General features: G+C 41.1%; 1 protein-coding gene across 2 annotated transcripts in view; it reads right to left on the bottom strand.

Annotated features, from left to right (window-relative positions):
* Positions 1-27,369, bottom strand: part of vwc2 (von Willebrand factor C domain containing 2) — a 43,203-nt gene that overhangs the window by 9,997 nt on the left and 5,837 nt on the right. For both annotated transcript variants that reach the window (XM_086180442.1, XM_086180443.1), the window contains exons 2-3: positions 23,705-24,416; positions 20,837-20,966 (exon numbers count right to left, since the gene is read on the bottom strand). In XM_086180442.1, the coding sequence (XP_086036568.1) occupies positions 20,837-20,966; positions 23,705-24,337 (763 nt within the window). In that variant the 5' untranslated portion in view covers positions 24,338-24,416. The remainder of the gene's footprint in view (positions 1-20,836; positions 20,967-23,704; positions 24,417-27,369) is intronic.

Below are 27,369 nucleotides of genomic sequence, written 5' to 3' on the forward strand. Positions count from 1 at the left end.
CATAGAAGAGAGTGAACACAAGAGACCCGATGTGCTGCCCTGCATTCCATTTCCCTCAGTGGAAAATGGGCTCTCACATCTGGGCTTTCATTGATTGTTTCCCAAAATAGTGTTCTGGGTTATGGGCATGTAAGAGGCACAGACAAGAAAAAATAATGGATATACAAGCATCACAATTTGTGAGCAGGTTTGCCGTCGCACAAGTGGTCATTTCTGAACCAATGCAGCACATTTAACGTTATGATTGTGACTGGTAAAATTACAGGAGGAAAAAATTACTCTCCAACCCCCAGTACCTCCTCCCTCTCTTCCGCCTTTGTCATATTTGCTCATCAAGTTTTCCCACTGACTGTCATCGCCACGCTCTGAGACCACTGGGGGACCACTCATGGTTTATGCAGAAGAACATTTTAATTCCAGCAGCTTCTTTCTAGAAGGAAATGCATCCTTGGATTTGAGTTATTAGCTAGTAAGGAATTCTTAAGGAGTAATTTCTTTTTCTTTTTTTTTTTAACCCAAAAAAAAACAAAAAAAGGAAAATTACCTGGGTCTATTCGTATAACATTTCATTCAATTTCAGTTGCGCACAAGAGATTCAGCAATATTCGGTAGCACACTCCATCGGCTTGCTAATCTTGCTGGAGGCTTCTTCTCTACATATGTATCTTTAATGTTCGAGCGCATGGGGAATTGAACATAAAACCTAAATTAAGCACTGTTACACAGAGCTTCTGTAGTGCACCCCCAAGGGACTGTTCAGGTTTTTTTTTTTGGAAGGAAATTAGCTTTCATTAACGGAAATTTTGATGAAGCTCGTACAAAGACCTACCACTGCAGGCCAATGTTTGGAAACTCACCTGCCAATCCCACAAACACAGACGTCCACCGGAGGTTCTTTGACTAATAGATATGATGGGAGGCCTTTTTTTTTTTCCACCACCGGCTGGAGAAAGGTGCTCGTAAATCATCCGTTATCTCTCAAGTCGCATGGCAATATATAAACAGTGGGGGAATTGTTTCCACGGCGTCAGGTATAGCATAACAATGGCTATTTCCTTGGACTAACAAGGTCCTGAGCCAGTGTGTTGTATAATTAAGATGCTGATAAATGGGGAGTCTCTCAGCTACAGCCACCAAATTCTATTGGATGGCAGAGGGAGCAAGCCGGCACATCAATCAATGTGAACAGTTTGCAGAGGCCTGTCAAAATGTCAACCCCGACACATTTATAAGTCTTCAGATGAACACACACACATACATACACACTCACATACACACATACACAAACAAACGCACACGCACACTGACTTCACAACAGCTCATCCTGTGGCCCGAGCTGCTGTCGCCACTGATTCATCATCATTAGCAGCATTTAGAACACGGTGTCTAGAGTAAAAGACGCATATGTTGAGGATATGCTAGAAGGGGGGGGGGGGGGGGGATGCGCAAAAAAAACCCAACTTTCACTTTAATCAGTGAATCTGAAGTATGTGGTCCTGTCAGCCAGTCATTCACGGTCACGACACTCATTTGTGTTAATTAATGCATGCATTCAGCGCCTCAGTGCTTCCTCACAGCTGTTATTCCGCCATTCATATCACACCCACCTTTTGGTCGTTGCTTCATTAATATAATATATCCTCATATCCCCATCACTCCCTGTCCCTCTCTGCCTCTCACGCTCTGTGGCAATTTTTATATCAGGCTTCAAAAGGGCTTTTCAACAACACTCGAAGAGGCAGAGACAAATGGACTGTGCACGTGCATGAACAGTTGGACCCAATCTGTCACTGTGGTTTGTTAGAAGTTGGCATGGGCAGCATGTGAACGAGATAGCCATTAGCACCTGTGGCTTTTGGCTCGCTAGCAGCGTCCAGATAATGGACAGGGAGATGAGGACATCCCAGCCATCACACCGTGTAGTTCTGAAATGATAAGGCTTCATTATAAGGTAATGCAAAGAGAGAAATATCACTCATCTTAATGCTTTTCTTGAGTACATTTGCATTATAAATGCAGAATAAAAAGGCATTGCTGAGAAAAAGACAGGAAGTGGGAGAATTTTGCAGGGAAAGACAAATTTAACAACAACATGAATAATTTCTTCCGCAGCATGAAATGGATTTGGACTTTTTAAATAAGAAGCGCCTCGCATAAAAGCAGCAGATGGTGACGTTTTACCAAAGCGTCACCTCATTTGAAGGTTTGTTTGGACATGTTGTCTCCAGCTCCTGATAATCTTTGTGGTTGAACAATTCAGCCGCAGACAAGAAGCACGACTGTCATAACTGATGTCCTTCACGGGGACGGAGGACAGGCCCTTGGCAGCCATCCCGGCAGCGTGGGACCAGGTGACAGACTTCACTAGAAGTCCTTCACTTATACTTCATCATCTGTGTTTTCAATGCTTATATTTACATCTTTGTGAGCTTCTCCCTCCCTGCAGTGGGAAATATGCAATTGGAAGTCACATTATCTTTGACATTTATTTGCAAAGAAAAATTACAAAATAACTCCTAACAAGCAGAATGTCACTAACCATTATCCTCCATTAGCGTGACCTCCACTGCAATCATAAGGTGGAGTCAGGTAAATGTAAAATGGCCATATATTATTAGAAATATAGAGATGTGATGAAAGAACCAAATATGGCCTTTTATGAATTAATCTGGATTTTTAAAATGCCCGACTTTCTCTGTCTGGTTTATCTAAAAAGCAGGGCGTTATCATTGCTGAAGGGATTTGATCACGACCAACCGTCATTACTCAACAAAAGACACTACATAAAGGACTCATCAGTGGTCATCATTACATTAATAAAACTGGGGGGGGGGGGGGGGGGAGAACCTCATTGCTTTAAGGTGGAGCAATAATTATGTTAATTGGTTGTTCGGCGCATGCTGACCCCAGATGTCAATGGTCTAATCACAGCTTAGCAACAGTAACCAGGCACAGCAGCTCTGACATGACAGAAAGGCAACACACGGCTTTAATAGAACTTCTGGGTGGTGTCAAGGCCACGGCTGTGATGAATGGATTAATCAGTCAGTGTTTGTCTATTCTAAAATTAGTGTAATAGGTGTGTGTGAGGTAATGCATCAGTCTAATAAGTTCTGTTTTTTTTTAACTGAGCCAACACTTGCTTGATCCACCCTTCTCCATCTCTTCTTCTTCTTCTTCCCCCCACTTTTTTTTTTTTTTTTAACCTTTAAGCTGCCTGGGTTTTGCCACTGCTAACTAGCTGAAACCTGAATATCAGCTTAATATGACTTTACAACAAAAACAAGCAAACAAGCAATTTCAAAAAAACTCTTAATTTAAATCCCTGCAATTACTTTTAAACACGTGTTTAACATCCCATTTTCACTCCAAATACAGGGAACGTACCTATGAAAGTTCACACTCAAAAATTATGTCACAAAAGTAAACACAAAATATCCATAAGTTAATTATAATCGATCCACTAATAACCTTCTGAGTCATAATGATGCACTGAATACAACTAGCTCTGTTTTTCCAATAACAGCAGAGAAGAAAAGTGGCAGGAATGATGCAATGGCTGACGCTAATTAGCAAACTGCTGGAGATGGTGTTGCTGGCGAGTAGCAGAGAAGCTGAGGATAAGCGTCAAAGCCAGCGGATGACCTGCAGCTGGATTGTAATTCTGCTTTTAGTTTGGGGAAACTGGCACAAATTGAACATGATTAAAGTAAAAATGTAAGAGGGTTCAAATTACTTTTCTGTTGTAGTGGTAAAATCACACATTGGTGATATTGTAATACTGTAAGATTGTACCTGCATGAAGTAAATAGTGTTTACTTCATGGACGTACTCGTACTTTTTATGAGATGGTAGATGAAAGGTACGGGAGCATCGCAAAGAGATGCAAGCAGTGTGATAAGTGTAAGTCAGCTGCAAAGAAGTCCGCCTCAAATTTGAACCCACAAGCCAAGCGTGGCTGCACAGCCCTGGTTGCAAGAGCTACAGAACAGAGAAGGAGAATAATGCTGCCGGCGCTGGAGCTTTGAAGTGGCAAAGGGCTACTACTGAAGTGCCAGCATTCTGCCCTGGATCCCTATTGAGTTTATGTTTACTTGTATCAATTGTAATAGTTCGCATAGAGCTATAAGAGGATTGTCACGCTATGTGTTGAAGACTGACGAACCCAAAATGCAGACAACCAGGGGAGGAAGGCTGGAAATTGTGTCTAATAATCAAAACAAAAACTTACAATGAACTTACATTTAAGAGGTTACTTTTCACCACAGGTAAAGCGGTAGTGTGATAGGTTACTGCATTTTTGTTTAATTAATAGCAGTAATTTTATGATATAATAAAACAAGTACTCAACACCATTTCTATTCCAAATGGCAATGCAGTTTACTACTTAAAAAAAAAAAAAAGACTTGACATCTGCTTGTTCAAAAGAAATATTAGGCACTATTTCCTTGTGTTTTTGGATAAAATGGGACCAAATTATTTGAGCTGTTTCAAATATTATGTGGGATGTTAAAGTAGGTGGCATTAAAAGGGCTGCCAGGAGCCAATGTCCATGTCAAAGTCCATCCACTACCCATGCTGCTTTTTGACCGGTGAAATGCTCAGACTGTTATTAGCCTCTGACAACTTCCTGATAACGTATCAGAATACTTGAAAACTCACCAGCTCGCAAAGTTTGAGCGTTTGCGAGCACCAGCTAGTCAAAGTTAATTAAATCTGCAAGTGATAGCATTTCTGGAAGAAAAATAAAAATCTACGGCCGTCAGCACTAAATGAGATCCAGCTTTTGTTCACTAGTGTGACATCAAGCATCCATTGTTTGAAAGATAAATGCGCAGAGCCTGATAGGTGTATCAACATTAAATGAGGGGGCAGGGATTAGCAAATGAAGCGTTTATTTTAGCATTCACCGAGTGGTACATGATTCCTTATCTGTATTGTCAGGATGAGCGGGAACGCTCCAACAAAAACATACAATTTCACATATAAACAACCTTCCATTTCACACTTATGTGTTTTTGATGTGTTTGGTTAAAAAAAACCTGCCACATCTTAAAAGGCTTGTGATGAATCACGCTTCTCTTAATTCAAATGAGCTTCTATTGCTCTTGGCAACCAAGCTACCATGTCTCGTGTTGCTCTATTTGAAGTGATATTGGCTGCGGTTCAGACTGTTTATCACATCCCCCTCAGATTAGTGTTGACCCTGATGTCTGAGTCTTGAAGAGCACCACTTGTTTCCTCATGCGTTGCCAAGGCGATACCCTGCAAGAGCAAAGGACAAGAGGAATGGAGCTGTGGCCGAGGTGCTGAGGAGAGATGCTTTTCCTGCGTTTTTTTTTTTTTCTTTTTCTGAGAATTCTTCAAAAGCATAGATGAGAAAACTTGGCATGGAATTTACAACAGAAACTCTTTCAACACCTAAATGAAACAAAGAAGAGAAAACCATTCAAAATTATTGCCAGACCAAAAACACCCAGGAGTGGAGAGCATGTGTCTCTTTGACTTCTATTGATATTCTTTGCAGGGATCAATATTGTTTAATTAAACTTTATGGCAGAAACGGATGAACTTTTGAGTGTATGAAACCATTTAATTGTGATGTGTTCCAGTGCTTTAAGATAATGAATAAAAATGATGAGAACCTGCCTCCATTCACAGCTGTTCTTTGATATTCATGAACAACTGTCTGGGGTGGATGTTAGCGATACCTCTTACTTTCATCTTCCTCCCCTGGCTCTTCCCCAAATGTCTCCTCGCATACAGGCTGAATAACACATCTGAGACAGGGTGCTCTGCCATGAGCATTGATTCTGCATGCCTGAAAAGGCCAAGATAATGCCAGTGCATAATTGATGAACTTATCCAGCATTGAAATACGTTATTGTGACTTATCAATAATGGAGAAAGTGGTAAAGGGCTGTTTGCGTAAAACACACTGACAGCAGGGATGACTTGAATGGATGAGGAACCAAGTCTTCTTTTTTTTTTTGTATTCTTAAAGATCCGATTTTTAAGTCTTTTATCTCATTTGTTCCATTTTCTTTCCTTCTAAACGCAGGCTCCCTCCGACAGCTTTCATTCATTGCAGTGACGTTGCACATCCGGATGAGTATTTAATTCCTTCCCAATTAGCTCGCTGAACTTTGATGTGACACCTCAGATGCATCATGGGTCCTAGGAGGTCCTAACAGCTGTTTGCACTTCAAACAACATCTGTAGACAAGACAAACAACAGCACCAGTGGAAAGGCTCTCCGAGGAGCTGCGTTAACCTGATTTCACATCATTCACCGCGGACTTTATCACCGCTCTGTTTCGCATCGATTGCTGCATGATCAACATTGGCAAAATGGAAGCTGACAATCGTTGAACCTAAACACTTAAATCAGCTTCAGTAATACTTGGCAAGGAAGAGTCATGAATAAATCCAATGTTCAACTGTATTTTACGGAGGATCCAGGATGTGACATTTACAGTGATGACATGTATTCCTGTTTGTTTGGCTCTCATGTTCTCCAATTATTTGAAAACCTATCTTCTATATAGCTTTTTATTTAAGCTCTGATTCATTACATAAACTGTATGGAGTCAAGTCTAGCGTGAAATTAAAAAGCATGTGACAACAAAAAGGGCACTCAGACAAAGACTTCCACCGAGACCAATCAGAAATGCTGTTTTCCCTGCAATGTGTTAAACAGATCTCCCCCAAAATGTAACGGGGAACTAAATATCCTGAAAATGGCATCTGTAATATGGAAAAAAATTAATAATAAATTCAAAATCTGCCGTTCGGTTCATATGAACCATTTTCCATTCACGCCATTTCTCAGGCACGCCTGGGGGAAATTTTTTTTTTTTCAACTTTGGTGGTCAAAGATCAAAATCACTGTCACTGATGCTACGTCCCTTTAACACCTTGAAGAAATTTCATCAAATTTGAATCAAATGTCTGCTGGGATTCCAAGAAAGAAATCGTTTGGGTTTTTTTTCACCTCACATGAACACAATTTTCCTAGAACACTTTGAGGGAATTTCTCCAAACGTAGAACAAAGATTCACTGGGATTCAAGCATGACCTGAAAAAAAATGTGGAGGTCAAAGTTCAAGGTCATTGTGACCGTTATACATAGCAGGGGTGAACGAAAACCGTGGTATTCCTAGTTTACATCATGACATCAACTCCAGGTACGTGTCAGATCATCGATTCAGTGTTGATAATACTGGCCCTGCGTGGTGATAAAAAGTGGGAGACAATCAATTAAACATTTCACAAAAACTTTTAGAGAAATAGAATATGAATAGCAATTTCTACCTCAAAATTCTTGAGATTTTAAAATTAAATAATGCCACAATGTTAAATTATATTAAATATATATCAATGTTTTGTCCAGCCCTAAACTCCGCTAGTTTCCAGAGCAGGATTTCAATCAGAAAATTAAATCTCCCCAAAGCTAAAATAAGCCGATGATACCATCAGAGTGTAGATGTAGAAGACTTAGGACCACAGGAAAAGTTCCAAAGGTAAAGAAATCTTTACTGGCCCGGGTATTCAGTCTGATTAAGCAAATCCAAGCAATTAGTAGACTATAGCGAAAAATCTTCCAAAAACACAGAATCAAGAAAAAAATCAATACTGGAAAGCAACCTGACAACTGGGAGGGCCAATGAATACACAAGAAGATTGAAATTCCCTTCAGTTAAAAAATAGAGTCAAGTAATTGTCTTTGGAGCCAAGGAAAAATGATTAAAAGTCAGTGAAAAAAAAAACACAAACCAAGCCAGAAAACTCAGTGTGATCAGAGCTGAATTTCAACACCCACAGTTAGACAAGGACAAAGTCAACCTATCACCTGAGGAAGTGTGTCCTAACAGGATCTCTCCTCACCCCTCTACTTCACGATCCATCCACACTTCTCAGCTGGTCAGGGACACGTCTGCTGTCTGTCCAGATTCAGAACAAAACATAGAGAAGCAGCTTTTTCATCTTGATGCTTCAAATATCTGGATTTAAACGCTTTTCTATTTGCTGCCGCCTTCTATTCAATCAAATTTCAGGCCTTTGATCAATATCTTTTGCTGCGCTGTAACTTTGACTGCCCTGTTTTATCTTTGTTATTCATATTCGTCTCTCTTTAACGGTCTTTAAATGTATTTCAGTACTGTCTTATGTTTCTTTAACTATCATTTTTTTCTTGATGCCTTTTATGATTCATACAAAGCACCGTGAACGCCCTGTTGGTGAAATAGGCTGTATAAATAAACCTGACTTGCCGAAATACGACACGTGAAACTAGAATCACCTCATGAATTCATTCATGTTGGTTTGCACTCAGAATATCCTGTATGTTTTGCAGGTTTGACAAAATGACGCTAGAATAGTCATTCATCCATTCATTCTCACACACACACACACACACACACACACACACACACACACACACACACAGGTGGACGTTACCATGCATGGTTCCAGGAGCAATTAGGTGGTCACTATCTTGCTCAAGGACACTTCAACACAGAAGCAGAGATCAAACCGGCGACACTTCAGTGACTAGATGGCTACTTTACCTCCTGAGCCACCCCACCAAGACATTCAAATGCTTTCGAAGGCGGAGTTGAGGAACATGTAAAACGGGCGGATTTCCTCTTTATCCAAAGCCTCTAACTGTGAGAGCATTCATCGAGGTCAGGTATTTTGGCTTCTTACATATCCTGAACTCTGTTTATTGAATGCTAATGTGTGGTAATGTTATGGTAATATGGACTGAACCCACTTTAAGACTAGAATTCCTTCTCGGCTGAATGAGCACGAGGATTTGGTGACACTTTTGAATATAGATGCACACCCTCTTTAGTCACATCTCACGTCCTGCACTGTATATCTAGACTGATGTGCCTGCATATGCAGCCCAGCAAATCCACTGGGTTTTTCACGAGGGGAAATATGGAGTGTTGCCCAAACTCTGCACAAAGCACTCTCAATATGTGCATATATAAAAAGTGGGTGAACAGCAACAAAACAAAAAAACAAAAAGAAAGTGTATTCAGCCACATTACAGGAAGCAAATATCTGCAGAGGAACACTACCTGACTCAGTGTTTTGGACTCATGGGACAGATTCAAGCTTCAAATCCTTAACCTCCAACTGAAAGTCATCAAGTCACAAGCTTAAACATCGAATGATGAATTAGTTATCATCAAGATGTAATGTTCCGAATTCAATCATGAGAAACTGGGCACATTGCTGGGTCTATGTAATAGGATGCATTAAATATCAGGGTTCATACATATTTTTGCCATTTCACCACACTTTGAAACATCTGTTCACACATGATAAATTAATAGAAAAATCCATGTCCAGATTTATCATTTACATAAAATAAATGGCAAAAAAAAAAGGCGGTTTCGGTGAAGCATCAACATTCATCAAAATAAGTCAATATTAAAGGAGCTGCAAGTGATATATGCATTTCATGTTTTTTTAAATAAGCATTGAATTGTTCTGAATTCTGACAGCCATGATTAATAAAGAGTCTTTAGATAGTTGGTCCTCCACTCCACACTACATTGAAAAGATTATTTCTGGTATTCTGTTACCACTTTTCAGCCAATCAGGAGAGAGGATTTTACAAGAGCTTCTTCTGTTCACTGTGTGGTGGAGGAACAGCGAGACCCACGTCACCGACCGGACACGCTAATCACTGACGGCCGTCAGAATGCTCAACGCTCACGGTAAATAAGTATAAATCCCTTACCGCACCTTTAACAAAAAGAGATTATTTTTTTCTCAGTGAGATGTTTACTGAGCTACATATATCCAAATTTCAATAACTTTTCCTAAACTTTCCAGCTTTATTTATATGTAAAAAAAAATAAAAAATTCCAGGCCTGGAATTTGCTATTTTTGAATTCTATGACTTTTCCAAGTCAACAGAAGAGAGCGTGTGAAATTTGCGAGTATGTTTTTAGGACACCCTGTTTGAGTCCATTTTTAGTTTTGTCATTTCACTTGCACCATCTCTTTCTTCTCATTCTCTTTCCTAATCGCAGTGTCAATAAAGCAGGAAAATCGGAATGCCTTTTTTTTGTAATCTCGCGATCAACATTAGCGGTGCTGTCACACGATAAGTGGGCGTTCTTCTTAATCTATCTCAGCTCCAGCACAAAGGTTTCTTCCCTCATGCACACTGCTTGTTTATAGCACACAGCCTACATTGCTTTAAGTTTCCAAGTCAGAGATGCGTATCGCAAGTCATCATTCTTTTTGCTGAAGGAAGCAATGTTGCTGACATTGCCATGTTGCATTAGAGTCACGCCAAGAAAACAAGGGGACATAATCTAGGACATGCTGTCTGGAATCATCTGAAACAACTTCAGATAATCGACTCTGAGAGGCAACATTCTTTTCTCAGATGGGCTAAAGCTCTCAAATTACACGATCTTTAACAAATAAGCCCTAATAGCTCAAAACACCATCATACCTCAGCTCACGGCGCCGCGCCACGTAGCAGCCACAAATTTAGCTAACACCGATGAACATTGATTGTATTGAAGCTGAAAATGACACTTGAGGAAATACATTTCACAAAAACAGGACACAGCTCATGACTTATGTGACATTTTTTCAGGTGTGAAGTCACTGAAATGGAGCGCACAGCACTGCTTATATGCAATCTGAGGTGGAAGGAGACTGCAAACATTGAGCGTGCTGCTGCCTGCTTTGTGTCAGTGAAATGAGCGCGATGCCATCTTGGCCTCACAACCAAGGTTCAAGCTACGTGGGAGTCAGAGCGTAGAAGGTCTGAGCATCCATGAAAGCAGTCAAATCCTTCATCTATGGGGGTGGCATTACCAACTGACATTATTTTAATCAAAAATAATGCATTTTGAAATGTAATGGGCTTTAATCGCATCAGAAGGATAAGAGCTTCTATGACCGTAACTGCAGAAAACAGACCGCCGTGGTTTATATTGTCCAAGTAAAAAGCTCTTAATTGGGTCTGTGTGTGGAGGTTTGTCTTCTCTGTTTGTGTCAAGAAGACAAGGAAAGAACTTTCTTACTGAAAATATTTTTGTGACTGTATATATATATATATATATATATATAAAACACACACACACACTTTCAATTATGACAAAGGAAGGAGATTAAAATGAAACAACAGTAGTGAGGGGATAAAACAAAGATAGAGAGAGGTAAAAAGACAAGTCTTAACACCCTCGAGAAAACCGCTTCAGACGTTTTGGGGCACATTTCACAAAAGTTGCCTGTCTGTGACTTTTGACACTGAGTTAAGAGAAAATCAAAGGTTTGGAGGCTGAAGATCTAAAGCTCCATGCAGACACATAAAAGTAGGCATCATATTATATTGTGCATTTTGAGAATAGCAAAAGCTATGCAGCATTTCCAAAAGACTGGTCCTCTGAAGTTGCTTTATGAGAACCACAGGAACACCTTGGTCCTGGGGAATTTGCGTGGGTGAGTTAAGCGAAAGTTTAGCCATTTGAAAATGAGCATGTTACAAGTTGATTAACATCATGATTTCAGCCATCACACCACAGTACTCGGGAAATTCAGCAGAGCAGGTAAACAGAGAGATTTCACTCTAATGTAATGATTTCCATTTGGCAATGGGAGGCAGAACACCCTGAGGAAGTAAAGTGACAATAAATGCTTTCACAGTATGAACAATAGGAAGGTATTCTGTGCCATTGTGCGATGGTGCATTCTTGCAGATGGAGCCCTTGGATTATAATGCACGCTGAGTGATGTTTACGATTCGAACCAGTGACTGTATAGAGCCCTCGGACTTATTCAGATTTCACATAACACAAACTGATTTAATTGTTTTTTGATGTATCTCTTGCCACAAGGTCCGGGCAATACTCAAAGCACAGACAGACCCTTTATCTGGATTGAGTTGGGGCTCAACTGAGGTGTTGAAGAAATGTAGAGACATGATAAGACATGTTGTGTGTGTGTGTGTGTGGGGGGGGGGGGGGGGGGATTGATTTTGGGTTGAGTTAGTAATTCATGAGTTCCATATTAAACAAGGCCTTCACAGCACAGCGAAGCGTTAACGGCTCCCGCTGGTAAACTGAAAGCATCGCTCACCCTCACCATCAAAATGGAACCTCATGTTGTGTTATTGCAGACAATGAACTTTTCAGCTTGAATCAGCTCAGATAAACACATAGTCCTGGATTCGGAAAAAACTTCCATGTATCCTCCACTTATTTATTTTTTTATGTTGGTAGACAAAAATAGTGATTCTGAAATCGCTGCAGGTGATTTTTTTACACATGAAACCAAACTTTTTATAGTATGACATACAATACACAGTAAAAAAAAAACACTGCAGTTTCTGTTTGTTTTTTTTCATATTCATTCATTATTTCACATCTATTTTTTCCATGAATCTAAATCCATTATTAAAAGTTCTCTTTCAGGGATGGTTTACTCTCCAGGCTATCAAAGCTTGGACGTCAATATTCTTCTTTTTTGTTTTGCTGAACTTGATGTTGCTCGTCATCAGTTGGTCCCACTTGCGGCCTGTAGTGTTATTAACAAGTTTGAAGTCAGCGGTGAATTTTCCTCTCCTCTTTAGCGCTCTTTTGACAGTCTGGTTGATCCTGGCACCTTCCCTCCTTTTCCTAACAGGTCCCATCCATGTACTGAACACTGGATACGCCCCCACATAGACAGTGATGACATCACTAGGGGTCACAGTTAACCTCTCAAAAGGTTCCTGGTATCTTGGTTCGATCAGTTCACTTTTCCAGAGTCCTGCTGTTGACTGTCTGACCACAAAGCCTGGACACACAGCGTAGTCTCGGTCCACCCATTCAGGGCATATTTGAGCAGATGCCCATCCACTTTTTGACAGAGTGAAGAAAACTGGCTCCTGCATCGTCGCTGCCACCCAAACACAGAGCGTTTGATTCTACCTCCTCTTCAAATGGTGTTACTTTCCAGTGCTCCTGGAGCGTTTCACCCTCTCAGTCTCCTGGTTCACGATATTCGCTGTCCTGTTTCCACTTTGTGTCTTTTCCTGTGTGTCGTCTGTGTTGGAGACCACAGCGCCCACTTTGTTCCACCAGTGTTTTAATGTCTACTTGTTGCTAGAACAGAGGGATCGAGTTGTCTTCACAGTTGTCTTTGTGTTGATGCAGCAGTAAGATTGAACAATAGTTACAGTTTCCTGTATGTTTATATAGTTCAGTCAGAATGTTTTCCTGTGATGCGTATTGATCTTAATTCTTAGATTAAAGTCTGTCCCTGCTTCTATTATTTGATGTCGAAGTTATGTCTTTGATCTTGTGGGTTCTTGCTTTCGTCTCTGTTTTGATCTCTAGAATTCTCACTTCTGGGTTTTAATAGCAGTTGGCATCCTGACATTAAGTTGTCCAATAGTGTCCCCCTTCCCTTCGGTCTCTTCAGGCCTGCCAGCATCGCTCTTCTCTCTGATTCATATTTCCTGCACGCTAGAGATCAAACCGATCAATCGGTGTCAACAGGATGTTGTTGTTGTCGTAATTGGCGGAACACGTCGGCGATAGTCACCGATGGCAGTTAAACCCAAAAAGGGTTGTTTTCCTCTCAAGTACTCGCAAAAGGTTTCTTGAGCTCACAAAGATTTTTTCCCCATTTTACATCACTTCTGTGTGACTCCAAAATGCAGAGAGAGCCATGTATATTTAGCTTGATGCTAATGATGACCACCAGCAAACAACAGCAAAACTGTACAAAAACATCTCTTGACAATGTCTCCAGTTCATCCCCCGGAGTAACACCTTGATCTGAGCTTAAAAAAAAAATAAACACGCTATAACCTTCGCATAACCAGCTAAAGCATTTGGTTGAAGCAATTCACTTGTGTTTACTCACAAAAGCGCTAAGGAAGCTTTAGCTTAAATCAAACTTTGTGGATTACTGAGCGGGATCAAGAAAATAAGGATATACTGGGCCATGCGCTTGATAGTTTGTCAATGGACATTTTTGTACAGTTTTTCTTTAGCCTTCAGGTGCCATTAGCTTCTAGCTAAATATAAGTGACTGGCTCCTTCTGCATTCTGGAGTCACAAAGAAGAGAAGAAGCGGTGAAACAAGTCTTCATGAGCTCTAGACACCTCTTAGTAAATACGTGAAAGACAAAACCCACCTTTGGTGTAAATATCGCTCAAGAAATTTTGAGTTTAAAAGAATAAGTAATCTTTCAGACTGCCAATCACTCCCCTAGTTTAAGAATAATCACACACTTGGTATTTAGTGCGCTGGTTGTGAAGTGATTATTCAGGCAAAATATGTCTTAAAAATGCAATTCTGTTACATCTATCACCTCAAGCCTGGATAGCATTTATTTTTTGCCACCATTAAGCCAAAAGGATTCTGTTCACTCACTGTTCAAATGGGCCAACAGTGATATTCAAGGCCAGCGCCTGGCATGTGGTTGCATGTCAGAGAGAAAAGGATTTTCGGACATGCCTGGACATTTTAACCTATTATTTGACTCACTTCGCCAATAATGCATCTGTACTTAGAGAACACGTGACTTCATCTGATCTCAAAGAAATCAATGAGGATGAAAAGGGGTCATGACCAATGCACATGAGCACCATTAGCTTTCTGATGAAATTACCATTAATGTAAAATGTCATTCCCACATGATGGCAGACCAGAGGACGCAACATTGTGTCATGAATATCCCTTGTCTTTATGGCAGACAGTTTTATCTGGATGAAACGATAGTCTGGATCAAAATGTAGTCTTCATGTGAGGGTGAATTTTTTCTGACCTGTGCTTTTTATCTGAAAATGGCTTGTCAGTTGGCATAACACAGCCTCTCTTATCCATCATAAATCACTTTATGGTCAGAAAACAAGAGCAGTGGTTGAGAGCAGCATATTGATTGGCATTATTGCCTCTTAGCCAGAAGTTCTAACTCTGCAGCATTTGGCTACTCTCCCTGGGAATGTTATTGTGGTACTCCAGCTGTCTCCCAGTTGAAAATGTACATAAATGATTTACAAATTCCATTCAAAATCTTTTTTTTTTTAATAGAAGTGTAGGATGAGACAAAAATCCATCCATCAGAAATTGTCTATATCATTCCGTCTGTTGTCAGAGGAAAGGTTCAGTGTGTGGGATGGATTCAATGCAGAAACAGAATCAAGTATTCATTACTGGAGGGGAACCATCAGGACCCTCTACACCTTAAGAAAAATGAAAAACAAAATGCCAGACAGAGAGGCTGAGATCTAAGACTGAGGTTGTCAGGGTCCGTGGCCGCACCTCTCAAACAATAAGCAGTATTGAAATCTGACTTTATTTCACGACAATCGAGATCTAAACAAATCGAACAAATTTGCAAACTATGCTGTTGTTACAAGAAAAATCCAATTCTAAAAATTTAGATTCTCCAAACTAAATCATCAGGCGCTTGTGCGTAACAGCGGAGCACCACAGGACTGATGTTTTTATCAGCCAGTCAGAAAGTTAGCATCACACCGTTCCCTCGACCAAAAGCCAGTGAGATTTTCACTAGGAAACATCTTTAAACGTTAACAGTTGGTTAAGGTATGACAACTCATCATCAACCCAAATTCCATGTCAGGGTAACATCTGAAGGTGAGCTGCACCTGCTCAGATGCTGAAATTCCTCTTAATTCTAGAAGGTGGGGGGGGGAGGGGGGACAAAAACTACAAAGTATAGCTTTGAGTCTCGAGTTTATAATGCCACTTCAATTTATAGTTTTAGTGCTCAAAAAATTTAAATATGTTACTTGGAACTTTACAGGTAAAGTGCATTTACAGGTATGTTTGCACTGTGTACGGCCAACGGGTTCACGGTTATGGCTTTTTCAAAACCAACCTGATCACATAGGAAACATTAAAATCCGTTGACTGCAAGAGGAAATTGGTCTGAGTCTTCAAAAAGAAAAGTGTTATGCCGTCAGCCACCTGTCTCATGGTGCTGTCGTTGCCAGCAAGAAAAATAGCTTCAATATTCCTTTCAAGGATAGATGTAGAGACGAATTAGTGAAAAATAAATTAGAAAGACTGGGCGGCCTTACAAAGTCTTCAAGATAATTGAAAATGGTATTAAGTAGAAACTTTTAATGAATAATTATCATTTGAGTGAAGACATAGTCACCAAAATCAAATTTGTAAACTGTTATTCTTTTCAGGAAGAACAGGTTTTATCAAAAAAATATATAAAACAGGCTATTTTATATAAACAGATATTAATAAATCCAGGAACATCAGAAAATCTCGTGTAAATCTTTATTTTCCCTTAAAATATGCCTGATTTACATATAATTCAATTGCAGCTTAGTCTAATTAGAGTCCAGGTTAGGTTTTTGAACATTCTGTTCCATTTGTTTTCAATGAGAGTGATGAGGCTTTGCGTTGATGTGGGCACTCGTTCTGCAAACTCAATACTTTCACAAAGGGCAAAGAAAGAAGCATTCCTACTTCATCATTCTGCTGTCACAAAGTGCTTTTTAATTTACAGAACAGGGATGTGTGGAGTATTTGTATGTGTATGCTGAGGACAGAGCCATAACTTCGCCAGTGAGGAGGCACAGGCTATAGTTCAGACATGAGAGGATTTTTCATTGGATTTGATTGAGAAGTCTTCCCCCATCACTACATAAATAAACTGGTCTACCCTAAGAGAAGCACCCAAACGTGTTTCTGTGTTACAATGGACGGAACCGGTGGTCAGACTCAGAGTATCTCTAAATTTAGACAGCGTGTAGCTGCATGTCAGATAAGTCACGGCTACATTCATACTGTAGCAGTCTTCTTACCGCCTCAGTGCACACTTTATAATGTAATACGACACACAGATGAGAGAGTTGCTACATGTTGGTTTCTGATTTAGATTTAAATTTGATATGAATCTGACATGTTATTTTCTTCCTGAATATGTTCTTTCATGAAACGTGTACAAAAAACACATATGAAAGTCTGAATTTTAAACGCCTGGCCTTTGTGCTTTGCTGAAATGTGCCTTCGGATTCAATTCCACGGCTGCGACAGAAACACCCTCTACAGTCTAGAACAGATGTTTTCTCTTTATCAGGGAGGCTGCAGGTCAAAAGCAAACACAGGCTGTGTTGTTAAAATGCCTTTTGCCTTTTTTTTTAATCCTGCACATATTGTCACTTGATCAAATTATTAAAAAACTATCTGAATTTATATATTATATAAATATAACGACTACAATTATTATCCAGATGAGAATAAAACTGTTAAATTATTAATAATTGTTAGTTTCTATTTCCGTTTCTGTATGTTTCTTCAACCTGTACGAGTCTCTCTCTGTGACCGTCTGTTCTTGGCACCCAGATGTGTCTGGATACGTCTCGGGATGTGAAAGTGCTCGGGCTCAAATGAAGATTTTTTCAGAGGCACACTTCAATCGCAGGGTTTGAGGAGATTTCCCAGAATACCTTGAGAATCGTCGACAAGATGGCACTGCACTGCAAGTGACCGAAGATAAACCACAAAGTAGTAGTTTCTCAATTAATAAAGATTTCAAAATGATTGTACTGTCTTGGAGATTACCGTAGCTCAATGATGGAACTGAGCCAGGTTCATTCACATCTTCACCCTCTGGTCCAGCCCCTCTTTTCTCCTCCCAGGATCCTATTATCCAATCCCTGCCTGCCCTCTGTCCTTCATAAAAAAAAAGATCTCTTCCCATTCAACATCAGTGCTCTTGCTGATTGTTCTTGATCATCTCACAGGCCACCCTCCACCACCCTAACTCCACCTTCCAACAGAGGACTCAGGACTCCCTGCTGAGGCTCAGACACCCTCCCACAGAGCGCCCTGCCAAGATCGTCTGCAGCCCGAATCGAATCTTTCATGGAGACTGAGTCTGCACCAAAACTTTCCCTTTCATTGTGATATACCATTATTGCCATGGTGTCGCATTAATATACTGTAAAAGGTGTTTCCAACTGCTGATGACATATGGATTCCTAAAGGGCTATCCCATTTTGAAAATGAGAAATGGGATTGATCCCCTGGGTCTCCCTCTCTTTCTCTGTCTCCCAGGTCCCCTGGAGGTCTTATGGTTCCTGTGACACCTGCAGCACCTCAGCATCCTAAAAAGATCTTCTCACTTGCACTTTAAACATTTCTCTATTTAAAAATGAGCAAGAATATCTTGTGAATGGTTTCCGTTCTTGTCAGTGCACATGACATCATTTAACCTTCTGGTAAGTTTCTTTCACCACATGCCTCCCAGCTCTGTCTCCTGCGCGTTTGGCTGAATCGCTGCAGCAAGAACTCAAATATATCCTCAATTCAATTCCAGGGAATTCTCATTTGGAGAAAAAAAAAAACCCAAAAACTACTATCATTTATTAAACATGGGTTTGCAGGTATTTGAAAAATACAAGAACATGTAATATTAGGTTATGTATAATGTCACAGCATTAAGGGGTGTCAATATGAGTATCAGCATAAGGTGGTCCCGTGTGTATCATTTAGATATGGAGAATTTTAAGTTCCAGAAGTAGAGTTCATTAGAAAGGCACTGAAAAGAACAAAATCTCCATTGAAACTCAAGTAAAATCTCATTCAATTTCACTAGAATATTTGCGTTCAATGTCATGCAAATCCGTCCTCAATTCTTCAACATATCCTCCTTTTTGCGTCATCCTGCTGTATTACCTTAAACAGTATTTTAACTGTAAATGTTTACTATTACATTTATTTGAAAAATACAAAACTGTCCACGAGGGCCACAGAACTCATCCACAATTTGAAAAAAGTCCTTCACTGAGTCGACTTTTCGGGTTCAGTTTGACGCTCTGAAGCTGCCCGCTGCTAAACCAATCTCACAGCCAATAAGAGGAAGACTCCCTGCCCTTCCTTGAGGAATAAAACAATTTTATGAGGGCTTTATCAGCACAAAGTCTGAATATTAGGCTTTTTATGGATTTTGGCAGCAACATTATTCCATAACCATCTCAAGTGCTAAAGATACATTTACATGCCCAAAGTTGACAGAGACCTGGCCGAAACACACACATCCTGTTGAGTCTACGATCTCACATTTGTTACAGAAATAAATCCAATAAAGTTGTTTGTTTATCACAGCAGTTTGACGGTGAGACATTGTGTCATATAAAAGGTCAGTAATAATTGCAGCCCCTTCGCTAGTGAGCTCCTGTTGTATAAAAGCACTGACAGTAAAAAGAGACAGGAATGATCAGACGAGCCTGAGCAGCAGACAGGCCGCAGGGGGACCACGAGGTCCCAAAACGTGGCCTTTCGTCATGAGTCGACTGAGTAACATGATTCATGCAGTTACAGCAAAAACTCCATTGAGTCTGCGTCTGCTGTCGTGTCAGAGAAATCTGAGATATTACAAGAGTATTGTTTAGGTGGTCGACTGTCGCACAGCATATGAGGGCTGCTAAAAATACTGCTGATATGAAGAGGGTATGTAGTCGTCAAATGTCATCAGATGAGAGGATGGTTGTTGTTGCCACACCTGTCAGACAGGTGAGCTGGGACACACCGGGGATGCTGGGTAAATCATAGCAGCCTCCATCTCGGCTGTCAGTTAATTTCCATTTGGTCATACTTAATTAGAGTACATGAATAACAGTTAGTTAATGCTTATTTAACCGTTAGTTACCAGTTAACATGTGTCTTGTATTTATTTATAAATAGCGTTCATTTTAATTTACAGCTTAATGGATGGAAACACGTGGTGGGGGGTAAGGATGGGCTTACAGGGGCTTTAATACATGGTTCATTATGCTTAAGTTCATTTTAATTAGCACATTATTTTGATTGATATTGCAATGTAATTGGTGACATTGGATCAAATGTCGATTTTTCATAACATTATTCTCATCGTTATTAAAAAACCTATTAAGACGATAGCAGTGTGATCTTTGTGGGAATCTCTATTAAATAAACATGTGCTCCAACATCAAGGCAGGATGTCTGCAGCACCGCAGTACTTAATTTAAAATACTATTTCGACATGCAATTATTGCATTTTCCTGTGGTTTGAAAATAGGCCATATTTCGATCTGCGATTAATTTCAATTAATTGTGCAGCCCTGGTGTTACTTTTACCTCTGATTTTACTGTTAGTAAAAGCCTGACAGGCTGGCCAGAGTCAAAAATATTATTTGCATGCACAATGAACAAATCTAGTCTATTTGAAGACAGGAAGCAGATGTTTTTGTCTTTACTACAATTCCATTGTTTGCTTTATCTGTTTAAGCCTGATGTTTCTATAGAGAGATAGAATGAGAAACACGAAGAGAAACATGTAAGGATTACTTAGCCGTTGCTTCAGTTGCATGGACATTGCTGTTGTGTAGTTACTTCATCCTGGCGCCGGGCCTGGGTCGGAATATTTCAAGCTATTTAAACCTTGTTGTTGTAGTATTGTAGACTTTTTGTGCAGTTTGCGGTTATTGCAATCTATGTACAGTTGTTGCAAGTATCAAGCTTGTGTGTGTGTGTGTGTGTGTGTGTGTGTGTGTGTGTGTGTGTGTGTGTGTGTGTGTGTGTGTGTGTGTGTGTGTAAGAGAAGTAAGCGAAAGTGTTGGCCCATGTAATGAACAGCCAAGTCCCCCCCCACCCCAGGCTATAATTATTTATTCATGTATCTTCAGTTATTTTGGAGATCTCAAACTCTGCTCAGAACTGCTATTGAGGTACCCTTGGGGAAAAAAACCTTTCCTCTGCTCTCATGTACCAGGGGCTTCCCAGCAGTGACCGCAAGCAGACTGGCAAGCAGAACAAACTGTTCACCGCAGAGTTGTCGAAGGAAATGTTCTCCACTCACCACTCTTGCAGATGGGACAGCACTGATCCGGCTCGTACTCTGGGTCCACACACTCTGTCTGAGGGCAGGCTGCCACTGAGCACAGCACCTCCCCACTCGGTTCACATCGACACTTCTCACACGGAGAGACCTAGACCGCAGAGGAGAAACAGTAATCAACACCCCGATAAACCGTTCCTGCACAGGCGCACACAAACACACTCACACGCACACAAACACATACACACACACACTTATTCCACTGTTCTGTCTCTCAACAGCTACAGTATGTTTGTCTCTCAAGCACACTCTCACACACACACACACACACACACACACACACACACACAGAGTATTTCTACCTGTATGTCTCCTTAAAGCTCTCACCGTGTAACCTCTACATGCAAGATTACAGATCATTAATGTAATGGTGATTATGTTCTGGTCCGCAAGTCTCATTTGGGTCAGATGTTGCCCACCCCCCATCACAAGGCTAAATTAAAGGCAGGATAGTAATTGTGTGTCTGCTGCGGCCATAAAATAGTACTTCTAAACGCAATGTTTACACATGACAAATCAAAGGAAGTTCTACTAAAGTTGATCCTGTGCAGCCACCATGCAAGTAAAATGTGCATTACCCTGCTAATTTTATTTATGGCTCTTAATCTAAATGTGACCTTCTGGATCTTTCAAGCGCACTTAAACCACAATAACCTTAATAATCTTGGTCACTGTGATGCTGTGTTCCAACTGTTTCATTTCCGATTCCAGAGATACACGATGCTGAGTTATTCTGGGGTTCATAGCTGTGAATCATCCACACTCCACAGCTCTGGGCTTTGGTCACTGCTTCACACCAGAGACTGGAGTATTAATGTTAGATCATCATCACTACATAAGACCAGCTCTTCTAGTTAGAGCAATACTTCACCTAAAAGATGTATTTTGCTGTTGAACTTCTCACAAATAGGAGCTCTCAAGGATGGCCCCCCCCCATATCACTTCTTTGCGCCTGGGGGCGGCACATGGCTCGGAGGTAGAGTGGTCTAGGAACCGAAGAGTTGCTGGTTCCCCCGGTGACCATGTCGAAGTATCTTTGAGCAAAATACTGAACCCCTGATGTCCCTGCAACGGACTGGCGACCAGTCCAGGGTGAACCCCGCCTCTCGCCCAGTGTCAGCTGGGATAGGCTGAGCACACGCAGAATATACTGATAGATTTTTTGTTGTTGTTGTTGTTGTTTTCTGTCACTGTTTTGAGCTGTCAGCTGCCATTAGTTTCAAGCTAAATACACAGTATGTTGCTGGCTCTTTCTCCATTCTGCAGTCACAAAGAACGATGCAGGCAGGAAAAACCTCTTTGTAAGCTCAAGACACCTATTTAACAGTACTTGCAGGACAAAATACAGCTTTTTGGGTGAAAGATTATTTGTAGAGGCCAGATAAGGACAGACCTGTGGTACAGCCTCCTGCGAACATAAAGCTGCACTGTTGGAGGGCCCGTGGGTGTGAAACCACTGATCCTAGTCTGTTTGAACTTATGGTTGGACTTGTGTAAAATGGTTTGCATGTTCTGTTAAACTGTCAGCTACCCATTGAAAGTGGAAGTGTGTTCATCTAATTTAACTGAATTAGAATTGACTTAAAACATCTTAAAGGCTAATCCCAATGTTTCAGTCGGTTTCACTCTAAGTAGCTGTTATATGGTTGAAAGGGGCCTGATGTATCCTGAGTACAGCGAAGGGAAGGACAATGCTCATTCAGGTTTAAGTGTGCGTCATGCTTCAGGTAGCGATAATGGTGGACATACTGTAGGAGGCCTGACATGTAAACCTGTAATCAGAGAACAAAGCCAGACAGCTGACAACATTATTACTGAACTTAACTGTCTGCTCAGGAGATGCTGAGGAATCAACAGGACTGAAACACAGAAGATTGATGCCTACAGTTTCCTTGGTGCATAGAGTTCAAAAGGCTTTGTTATCCACACGATGCTGTATGTCTCAAAATAGAACAAATCTTGGGAAAAAGCTGTAACTGATTGTGCACAGTGGGAATGACACCTAGCTCCAGCTTTCTCTGTGAAAGGCTTCATTTTGCAGCCACTTGTGTAAAGCAGCACACCTTTAAGTCTTAACAGGAGGGCAAAGGTTAATTTTGCCAGTGTTGCTGTAGATTAGAGGCTTGTTCCTCAGCGTGGCACTCCACTATGAAAAGTGTCGTGAGGTAGCACTCAGTACAATGCACCCGAACTTAGCAATCAAATGGAAAACCTGCCTGTTGCTTGGTTTCAAATCCTAACCGCAGCATAAAGGCTGACGTACAACGCTTGTGAAATAGAGCTTCTTGTAGATTTTCCTCTTTAGAGCCCTGACAGAGCTAACTCTGGGACTTTGATGGGGAAAATCCCATATTAACCTTCAACTCCTGCTGAGGCACTCACTAACATAAAGAGAGGCATTAGACACGGTCAGTGTAGCAGCACCAGAGACGTAGAACTGGTATTGTGGTGATACACTTTTTAGACGAACTCCTTTGAAAATATTCAAGATCTCACTAGTGTATCCTTTGTTTCTTCACAAAGCAGCAGCGTTCTCCACACACTTGTAACATTACTATTATGTGTGTCACCTAACTGAATATGGAAACACTCTGCTGAAGCTGCACTGCAAAAATTCAGCCTCCGGTAATATTCCAGCGTTGTGTGAGAAAAAAGACAAATGCTGACCTTTGCCATTATAAATCTGCCTGCCTACTTACTGGCATGCTGCGAGGCAAGGTAACTGTGTAGTGTTTGTGATCAACTCCACTGAACACTAAGAGTGTTCTGTCAGCACTTCTTTCAACTCTCAACATGTCAAAAATGAATGAATGCAGTTAATGGGCTCACCTTAAACTCCTCTAGTGAGGCATAGACCTTTCCCCGAAACTCGCAGTAGTTCTTTTTCTCTTTGCACTGTGGGCAGCACTGGCTAGTGTCCACTTTGATACAGCGAGGGTGAACCTTGGGACATTCTGGCTGGCTGCACAGAGGGCCCTCATCTGTACAGAGGCATGGGCATGTCGAAGGGCCTGGGGTGAACTGCTCACCGATAGCAAACACAAAGCCGCTCTCATCCATGCAGCCTTTACCCCTGTAGTCTGGGTAGGCGTACTCGTCAATAGCATCCAAGGACAGGGTGACATCACTTGTGGGGCCTTCGTCTATTTGGTTCAGGCTTTCTTGCTCAGTCCACAGCTCCTGGGACTTGCCACCCTTAGATCCCCTTGTCTTAGAGTTTGGCCTGGCGCGGCTCACAGCAGTTCTGTTGGGGCCCAACGTATTGATTTCCTCCGGTTGCTGCTGAGCGGCGTATCCCAGCGGCTCCTCAGGGGCCGGTTTGTCCTCCCTGGCTTGGGTCAACACCCTTTCCAGACGTTCTCGGCTCGCTGATAAGGTCGTTATAGGATTACTCTCAGCACCACTCATCAGGAACCCGAGAACAAAGAGAACTTCTGTTGTCATGGCAACGGAGTGCAGCATCTCTCCCCACCACCAGCGAGGTGGGAAAACACCTTGGCTCACATAACACACTTCACATCTCAGGTGTGAGCCAGTCCATCTGCAAAGAGAAAATTAAACTGGGGTTATGTGCTCTATTTTGCCACTTTTCGTCCCAGGTGTTGGCTTTGTCACCTTTAGCAACTAGAACAGTGTGAAAAATTCAGGGGGCTTCAGAGCTCTGCTCGAGTAAACATCCCAACGAGTGTGATGATGTAAGATCTCTGAATTGGACCATCAGGGGTATTCATCAGCCTGTGTTAGGAGATCGATGCCGCTTGGTACTGTCACACTTTCCTGCATCAATCAGGCCCGGCAGTGACCGAGGAAGTGGAGAAAGGGACTGAATCAAACACTTTTAAGCTCCTGCTCCTCTTACGGAACAAAGAATCTAGATCAATTCTTTTTTTTGTAAATGCATCAGAGTCAACTGTACAGAAATTGATTTGAAAATAGAGCATAATTCCAGTTTGGATAGATGAATTCATTGTGCCCATCAGAAGTAGCCATATCCATTTCACAATAAAGCTGCTGCTGTTTTTGCAAAGAGCTGAAGGGGCATGAAAAATCTTGCTGGTACACTGAATCTCTTATTTTGTTGACATCACAAGCAGCAGCACTTTCTGTTGAGTTTTCGCCACAGGGAGGAGTTAATATAGACACTGAACAACTGCACTTTTTAAAAAAAAAACTGTAGCCAATATTTTTTGTTTTTGTCTCTTGCTTAACTTGATTTAGTGCGGTGCTTTGAAATTCAAATGCCTGCTATGATGCTTTGCTGCGTTCGCTGGCCTACTTCCATTCATTTCCTTACACCAAATATTTGCTGTCATCGCTGAGCACTGTTGCAACCGGCAGCCGTCGCCTTGACATTTATAGCTTATTTCTGTAAGACGGTGAGATTTCTCCATATTGACTCACTCAGCAATTAACCATAAAGTCCTGTTTTCTCTGGTTTGAGTGTCATAGTATTGATTCATTTGTCAACCTTAGTGAGCACAGCTGATTTCCGACAGCGCCATTAGGAGACAAGTGCCAGTAATCGCTAAATAAGTACATTTAAATCTGTTTAAGGTCACTGAAAGAGTAGATGAAACATTCAGTTTGCCTGACTCCCACTATGAGGCCAAAGTCTATATGTATTTAAGTCATGCACTTTTGTATTCATGAATTCTGATCCGTTCTGAGGGAAAAGAGATTGAATTGACTGCTGGCACGCCAGCAGTATTTGAGCAGTGTTTCAGCTGAATTGTTGTGTTTGAGGCAGAATCCTATGGAAGCGAGAAAAGGCAAAATGGGCTGCAGAACGATAACACTGCAGCTGAAAGAGAGAGCGAGAGAGAGACCAAGCCTCATTAGTAAAAGGACCTCATTTGGCTTTTCTCAGCCTCTGCGCTCCACCTTAACAGCTGTTACTAGTCGTCACACTGATACTGCTGCTGCTCTTCTGCAGGGTTGAGCACAGGACTGGGTGGCCATTACACTGCTTGTCAACCAGGCTCAAACTGACAGCGGTGCCACTCTTAGCTGGCGATGAATCTATACAATTCTATTACCAATAAAACCCCTTAAAAAAAAAGATACACAACACAATGACCTACTAACAAATGTTGTTGTCATACTGATGTCTTATTCCTCTGAGCTCTACTGCCCCAAACTTGTTAGCCATAAAAGATCCACACTGTCTGACATGTTCCTTAATTACCACGATCACACACAGTTTTTTAGTCACTTGCCGGCCTGCTGCTGCTGCACAAAATGAGAATTACTCTGAAGCTGTTAAAAGACAACTGTTTTCGCTTGTTTAAAATGTTGCTTTCTGTTAACTTCTTATCACAAATCACACAAAGAGTTGCGCTGCATTTTCAGTGGTAAAAGAATAGAATATACTCGATTACAGCACCATGGAACAATGTAAGTAGTACATCGAATTGGATTATTTTGTGGCGGATACACAAAATCTGGTCCAACACACTGTAGCAACCCTATGGGCAGCAGTTAAAGTTGTTTCGTACTACAACGGCTTCTCTAAATGACGATCCCTCTTGTCTTACGATCTATCACCACAGTGAAGGTCTGGTCATCTTTAAGAACAAAAATAATTATGATTAGGAGAATTTTGTGGTTTGGATAAAGGTTGTGAAACACAGGGAGGTAGACAGGGCCCTTGTTGTGAGGTCTGGTGTTCGTTGCCACCGGTCCTGATGTGGACCAATGGTAACCACCACCCATCGTATGACCGCATTGAACAAAAGAATTCTTGTGTCAACCACAAAAAAACAACCCTAATTCATTTACACTACATTCATATTTCTATTGGCCCAGTTTTTCTGAGGTCTTTTCCTCTTTGATTCCCTTCCAAGAGGTTTTGAAGATAAAGAAAAATCTTTGAAATTCATAAAATTCACATTTCTTTTCAGTTTGTTCAAATTGTGAATTTCATAAAAACTTGCTTTTGTTCACAGGTAACATCACCTTTGTGTCTCTGCTATCAGCAAAAGGAATCCCATATCCCGCATCCCTAGTTCTCACAATTGTGCATCACGTTTGTCTCTATCTTCCCGCAGTTACAGTTATAAAAAACACTCGAGCGTTTACTTCCTGGGTTCCACCTCTGATGTTTCTGTTGCAGGTGTAGAGTGGTGAATAAATTAGGGTCACGCAACCCTGGTGAATTTGATCCATTTTTTTTCTGATAACATCCAGGGAGTTCTAGAACAGGTGCACGACTGAATTATTTATCCACATCCATGTTAGCAGGAAGCTAACTAAGTAGCAAAGTCTCTGACGAGAATTTCGCCACATACACAAACTCCATCGTATTATAACGTATTGTAAAATGCAGAGCTTCACTTGGTGGCAGTGAGCTTAATAAACATTGTGGGAATTCATTTTACGAGGGCTTGAATGTAAAGAGACTTTCATTTACATGTAAAAGCATTGCACTACAGCTTTAAGAGGTCATGGTTATTTTGCATATTTTCTCTTACATCACCCAGACGACAGTGGAAGGA

Source organism: Aulostomus chinensis, chromosome 16 (assembly GCF_037954235.1).
Source record: "Aulostomus chinensis isolate RoL2024-O1b breed Wild chromosome 16, RoL_Achi_v1.0, whole genome shotgun sequence".
Classification (NCBI taxonomy): Eukaryota; Metazoa; Chordata; class Actinopteri; order Syngnathiformes; family Aulostomidae; genus Aulostomus; species Aulostomus chinensis.